Source organism: Dermacentor albipictus, chromosome 6, assembly GCF_038994185.2.
Source record: "Dermacentor albipictus isolate Rhodes 1998 colony chromosome 6, USDA_Dalb.pri_finalv2, whole genome shotgun sequence".
NCBI lineage: Eukaryota > Metazoa > Arthropoda > Arachnida > Ixodida > Ixodidae > Dermacentor > Dermacentor albipictus.
This window is the reverse complement of record NC_091826.1, coordinates 35,006,037-35,012,264: the sequence shown is the minus strand read 5'-3', so window position 1 is coordinate 35,012,264 and position 6,228 is coordinate 35,006,037. Positions and strand designations below refer to the sequence as shown.

Here is a 6,228-nt window from a genome sequence, read left to right as displayed (position 1 = left end):
AACTCGCGTTTGTTCCCTCACCCAATCTGCTCTTTTCTTATCCCTTAACCTTACACCTATCATTCTTCTTTCCATAGCTCGTTGCTGAATTGTTGCTGCAATCAGCTGCTATCAGCGCGTTATTGAATTAGGACGCCCCTAAGACGGTCTTTACAGCTCCAAGTCTATAGCCAAAATTTACAGCGGGACCTGATGCTAAGGAGGACGAAGGAGAGTGGGTGGCAAAGGGGGGTTGCTTTAAAGCTGCGCAATTCACTCCGAGCACTCGCTACATGTATAGGTTTTTCGCTCCGTTTTACTGTCACCAAAAATCGCAGCGGCCGCCCGCCGCGGGCGCCCACGACGCCTCGTCGCAGCGGAACGCGGCGGAGAATTCGGGCGACTGACGGGCCATCCTGTTGCAGCGGTGTCCGGCGAACAGGGGGTCCGCAACGCCGTCGTGGGCGTCGCCGCAAGCCAGAAAGCAGCGCCCCACGTGGAAGAGCTGGTCTCCGCGGAGGGCCTCGAAGCCCCGGACGCTTCGGCCGCCGAAAGACGCCGCCGCGCTCTTGTACGCCCGGTACAGGGCGTGCGCCCCGACGGACACCCCGGGCCGAGAGCCGAGGTCCCGACCCCGGGACGACGTCGGCGCGCGGGCGTTGCTGCGCCGGGAGGCCTGGCTCCTGCGACGACGTTGCGACAAGGTCGTGAATAAAGTAACCACACCTAGAAGCCTTAAAATAGAAATAATTCCAACTTGGCTATAGTGTGTGAAGTGATTTTAAAGAGAATGCAAGAGATAAGTGCAGGGCCGTAACTGTCTCTCACTGGAGGACACCTCAACAGCACTGCACGGGGACAGGGGTGTGGGGAGAAAAAGATGAAGAGACAGGAAAGGAGAAGGTGTTAGGGGCCAGCCCTCGTGTGTTCCAACTTGGCTACAGTCAATTAGAGAGAAGTGGTTCTTGTGGGGAAGGACGGAAGGCTAGCACTATCTTCTGCAAGCCATGCGGGAGCACGGATCAGCGCCAGCAGGGTGGGGAAGACGGGAGTAAAAGAGAGAGAGGGTAGGAGGAAGAAAGGTAGAGGGTCGTCCCAGCACAAGTATAACCTTTCTGCAATATACACATAAAAAAACCTACTCTTACCAGCTTTTTGCGCACAAGACGAGGATGAAGAAGAGGCTGAGACACACGAAGGCGGCGCGTCTGCGTTCGTGTCTCCGCCTTTCCTATGTCTTGTGCGTGCGCAAAAAGCTTCATTCATGTCCTACCAACATGTCCGAACAGTCAACCTACTCTTACCGTGGAAGGTTTTGGAAGCCAGAAATCTTCAGTGCCAATTTAGCGGTAATAAATGCGAGGGAAATACCTTGGCATTACGTCGCGCCTCTTTAGGTCCCGAGTCCATGGTTTAACGCCTGTTCATCACACATCGCAAGGTGTTCTAGTGTTATTCGATAGAATTCGGTACACAGGCCCTGCCTGTCGAACACGGGCACTTCGCGTCATCTGGCGGAGCGGGTGGCATGCAGTTAAGTGGCATTTGGCGGCGGCACGACAGAGAGTGACACAGGCACTCACATCCCACCCCGTTTCAATTAATTATACTACTTTTTGATTACATCCTTAGTCGCGACTATTGCTACGTGTTTTCGGTAGGTATATATATGTATCGTTCGATACGAATTTCATGTTCGTACGACATCTACAAGTCACCCCATGCCACCCGTACTTTTCTAGAAGTGGTTACAAGATAGCCAGATCCCAGATACGCAATATCTGTGTAAAGTCAGCTAAGACCTTGTTTTCAGAAAAAAAAGAAAAGTGCGTATCAACCAAAGGAATCACTCACAATAGACGCGGGCCTTCCCTCTGATTGTCGCAGCGGTGGTACTTCTTCTTGAACAGCCGCCGGTGATTGGCGGACCACGGAATCGGCGAACCGCGGCCGTCGTGCATCATGTTGGCACCGCCAAAGGCCCGCATGATGGCCTCGACCAGCAGCGAGCCCAGGAGGCCGTAGTTTAGTTCGGGCGCCCCGCGGTAGTTGAACAGAGGCCACACCAGGGCGACGGCCGGCACGCTGACCTGGTTCGGCGTGCCGTACGTGACCCCCGGCGCGTCGTTGGCGAAGTCGAACTCCTCGGGTTTAGCGGCGCGGCTGCGCAACGCGGCGAAGAAGGCGCGCATTCGCGCCTCGCGCGCTCCCAGGTAGTCCCGAACGAACACGCCCGTGGAATGGGGGTGGCGGCTGTAGAACTGGTCGACGCCTTTCCACTCGCTGAGACCAGCCGGGTAGCCGATCCTCCACCTGATACTCCCGACCTTCCTTTCGAGCTTGGCCCTAGTCTTCGCCGGCAGCCAGGAGGAACGATTGATGCTGTTTTGAACTTCGATCGTGAGGGAATGGACCATCTTCCTCACCTCTTGCAGCCTACTTTCATTGACGAACTTGAAGAGGTGCGCGGCCATGATGGCGTGCTTGTATTCGCCGTAGGCGTGGTCGTAGCAGTGCGTCTTGGCGTCGTCGACCTTGCCTTCGCTCGAGTGCCGCGGCACCAGACGGGCGACCTCGGCGACGTGTCGGGCGACGTGCCAGCTGAGGTAGACCGATCGCTGACCGCCGTCCAAGACGCGAGTCGCGGCCAGAAAGAAGCGGGCCGCGTTCGAGCTATTGATGTCCAAGTCGTAGGAATCCGCCGTGAAGACGCGTCGCGAGTGGACGTCCAGGTAGCGCCTCCAGGTGGCCTCCGTCGCCTCGTCGGGTTTTCCGTCCGCGCGACTCGCTTCCCGAACGCGGCCTTCGATGGTTCGCACCGCGTCCGCTAGGTCGGCTATCCGGCGCCGACCCACGCCGCTCAGGGAGAGAACTTCCTCGACGAACCTCCCGAAATCCGCGCGGTGCAAGGAGACCTTCCGCGCCTTCCACTCTTCGAAGGCGGGGCTGGCCACCACGCGCACGAACCTCCTGTTCCGGCTCAGCCACTGGAAGAACTGGACTTCGAGGGCGAAGAAGACCTGCAGGTCGTAGCGCGCCAGCAGTTCCAGCGCCTTTCCCACGAGGTCGACGCCGTCGACGTGCCGGAAGTTGAGGTGGTTCTGTTCCAGAAACCCGACCAGCGCCCTGGCGTTGGCGGTGACCGTCGGGTCTTCGTGTGAGCGGCCCGTCTTCAGACAGCTGCGGTAAAAGGCCACCGCCCTGGCCTCGGAGTCGTGGCTAGTCTTAGCCGGGCGACGCGTCGAGGAACGGCCGGCGACGTTAAGGAAGTGCATCTTGATGGCCGCCGTGGTGTTGGCGGCGACGTACTCCTCAAGGGGCCGACCGACGGCTTCGTCGTAGCCGCCGCAGACGTACGCGTGCAAGTCGAGGCAGGCGTTCACCGCGGGGTCCACTGTGCGCGTCAGCAGCCACGAGGCGTAGTTGGTGTCTTCGTCCGCGTACGCTATAGACACAAAGAAAAAATCGAAGGAATGATTGAACGCCCTCGATTTTTTTTTTGGTAGACCGAGTTCACATGCAGTTAAGTTAGCGAAGCCGCCACATTGTGACGCACCACAGAATTAGACCCGCCGCCAGAGTGCTTGAACAAGTATTGATTCTTGGCAAAAGTAGGGACCAAACTGCAAGGGAGTTGTTGGAAGCGTTTTATATTAGAAAGAAAGGGTCTGATTGTGTCAGCGATACATCTATCGTATTATATTCCGCAGAAATGCGCTTCATCCAAAGTATGTTATCATGACCACGTTGTTTTGTCACACCTTGGCTCCCTGCGCATGAGCGGAAGTTGTATTTTCTTCTATGCGTTTGTTCAGGCTGTCATTAAACAGTTGGTAGTTTGGCGCTTCACTCTCTCCCTTTCTTCTGTCCCGTTTCAAGAAATGTATTTTGCGCCACAACATATACCTAGGGCTAGGAAACTTAGTCAACACTAGAATGCGGCGTTATATCAAATTTGAGGACCTTCGTAATTTTTTTTCATCGGTTAAATGATTTGTCCCAAGGAATAGCGGGAAGGAGGCAGGCAGTTCGCGAGTCAGACGTTGTAGTGTTTCTTCATTTATACGACGGCAGACTCGAACTGCCTCGCACGCTCGCTCTGTTAAACGGGAGTTCGGGAGTCACTTCCCAACGACTTGAAGCAGGTTGTGTGAAGTTCGATGACACTCCGTCATGCGCGACAATTTGGCCTCCGACAAGCAAAGCCTTCGCGTTTCTTCGATCGTTTTGCAGACTCCGCCTGCCTCGTCACGGCTTGGGATCGGGTTAGTTGAGATAGCTCTTGTCCGTGTCTGTCCTGGTCGTACTCCTTTTCACCCCTTCATTCTATTCATTATGCCACAATACAGCGGCTTTCTATAGCGCTGCATCGTTGCGTTGTAAAGAAAGCGTAATCTCACAGCAATCTCAAGATTCAAGATCTACGGCATGCTGAGAATGTTTTTGTCGTTTTGCCGACGCGGGCGCGCTAACGAAGGCCGACGTGAGGAACGGACTAAGACGCAAGTACGTTGCGGGAAAAGAACGTTGTACGTATTACGCAATGTAAGGGAATATATGCATACAGGGTCAGCTGATGACGTCACGCAAAACCAAACTGACCAACATGCACGACACCGCAATACCGTTGGCAGGATCACGTGGCTCTCGTTGAACTCTTGCACAATGTCTCAATAAGCCCTAGAGCAGCCCCTTAATACACGATCCTTATTTCAACAAGACAAAAGAAGGACGCGGGCTGCACTTGCGTGACGAGTCGCAGATATACACACAGTGCGCTTATATATATGTACCGACCGAGTCGAGGCGACGTCGTCGTCGGCTTCGTGGGCCCGGCCGCGTTGTCCAGCATCAGTTCCGGCTGCCGCGGCAGCACCGTCATGTCGGACTCGTGACCGTACGCGCCCGCGCCGTTGACCAGCGAGACGGCGATGATGCCGACGATCAGCAGGACGGCGGTGACGAACACCCACAGCATGGGCTTCGGCGGCGGACCCCCGACGCTGCCGTCCAGGTTCTTCTCGCTCAGCCTCAGGCTGCTGTCAGAGTTGTGCGTAGCAAACGACATGGTGGTCCGGTCGTTTATCTCACGGCGGGGACGGGGACGAGATTATGGCACCGACCGCGCGGTCCGCCTGTTCTGCTCGGAGAGTCTCGCGATGCGCTCGCAATTGTGGCGATGATGATCGGCTCGAGCCATGGCGCATAACCGCTAAGGGGGATTGGCGAAGATTGGAGGCGATGCTAATTGGCGAAGCTTGGAGGCGAAGATTGGAGGCGAAGCTAATTGGCGAAGATTGGAGGCGATTGAGCGGGAGGGGTCGTCAAACATTATCAGCGATAGCAACACGTCAGCGAAAGGCCTGCCAAGGGACGCGCAATTCCATGAACAGAAGGCAAGCAGCGGTTTCACTTTCAACGCAGACTTGCTGCAGAATTAGCGCGCATACGCAAGGCGAGTGAGAAAGAGACAGAAGAAAAGAAAGAAGGAAATAGGAGGAAAGGCGTGGAGGTCAACCAGACGAGCGTATCTGGGAGGGGGGCGGGGTATTCTGTAAGAGTCCACCTAGTCACCTGCCCATTTCGGCCGCCGCTGATTGGCTAGGGCCGCTCGACTCTCCTGCTCTCTCGTACAGCTGCATCCAATAAGCAACGGTCGAAAGTGGCAGTCCACTAGGTGGACTCTTACAGAATACCCCCCCCCCCCCCCCAGGTTTGCTATCCTGCATAAGGAGTAAGGGGGGCGAATAGAAAGAGGGAAAGAGGGAGAGGGTGAACGCAGCATGCGCGCGTGAGAATGCACAGAGGTGTAGCAGGGTTGGTCGATCGATTTTTTTATTCAATTAACGATGAATCATTCATCGTTTTAGCCTTTAATCGCATTTGATTGCAGGGTCTTTCGCCGATTGACAAATCGAAACTTTTGCCGGGCACTGTATTAAAGAGGTTGCAACACAGTTATCTGCTTTTATAGGACCCTGCTTTAAGGTTTGAGAGGTGAACAAAGTTTTAAAGACAAGTGTGTAAAACGTTTGATAAAGTATAATCTTCAACTTGTAAAGCTAGCACAAGTGGCTTTTGAAAAGAAAATATATTTTATGAAACCACACTTTGTGCTCACTTAAATATGATACAAATATGATACACTAGTGAATTCCTGTACAGTGCCGTCAAACAAGAAATAATAAAAATTGCAAAAGTGAAAGGTGAAGTCCAACCTAAGTACGCAAGAAATTTCATAATGCACAG

The 6,228-nt window shown here is 54.5% G+C and overlaps 1 protein-coding gene across 2 annotated transcripts; it reads right to left on the bottom strand.

The window, feature by feature from the left end:
• Positions 1 to 275: 275 nt before the first annotated feature.
• On the bottom strand, positions 276 to 5,149 carry LOC139060986 (endothelin-converting enzyme 1-like). Of its 2 annotated transcripts, none has more exons than XM_070540350.1 (3): positions 4,777 to 5,149; positions 1,834 to 3,424; positions 276 to 662 (listed from the first exon to the last, which is right to left on the bottom strand). In XM_070540350.1, exons 1-3 carry the CDS (start codon positions 5,045 to 5,047, stop codon positions 302 to 304), a joined length of 2,223 nt encoding a protein of 740 aa, XP_070396451.1. In that variant the 5' UTR covers positions 5,048 to 5,149; the 3' UTR covers positions 276 to 301. The 2 variants fall into 2 exon arrangements, with proteins under 2 accessions (XP_070396451.1, XP_070396452.1); XM_070540351.1 differs by lacking the exon at positions 4,777 to 5,149 and adding an exon at positions 3,536 to 3,597.
• Positions 5,150 to 6,228: the final 1,079 nt, after the last annotated feature.

Bases quoted from the DNA above. Each gene is read 5' to 3' on its own strand.
- LOC139060986 (XM_070540350.1), bottom strand. From the start codon at position 5,047: ATGTCGTTTGCTACGCACAACTCTGACAGCAGCCTGAGGCTGAGCGAG. The intron at 3,425-4,776 runs GTCGGTACATAT...TTGTGTCTATAG, and splicing joins GACGACGTCGCCTCGACTCG to CGTACGCGGACGAAGACACC. The intron at 663-1,833 runs GTGAGTGATTCC...ACGTCGTCGCAG, and splicing joins AGGGAAGGCCCGCGTCTATT to GAGCCAGGCCTCCCGGCGCA.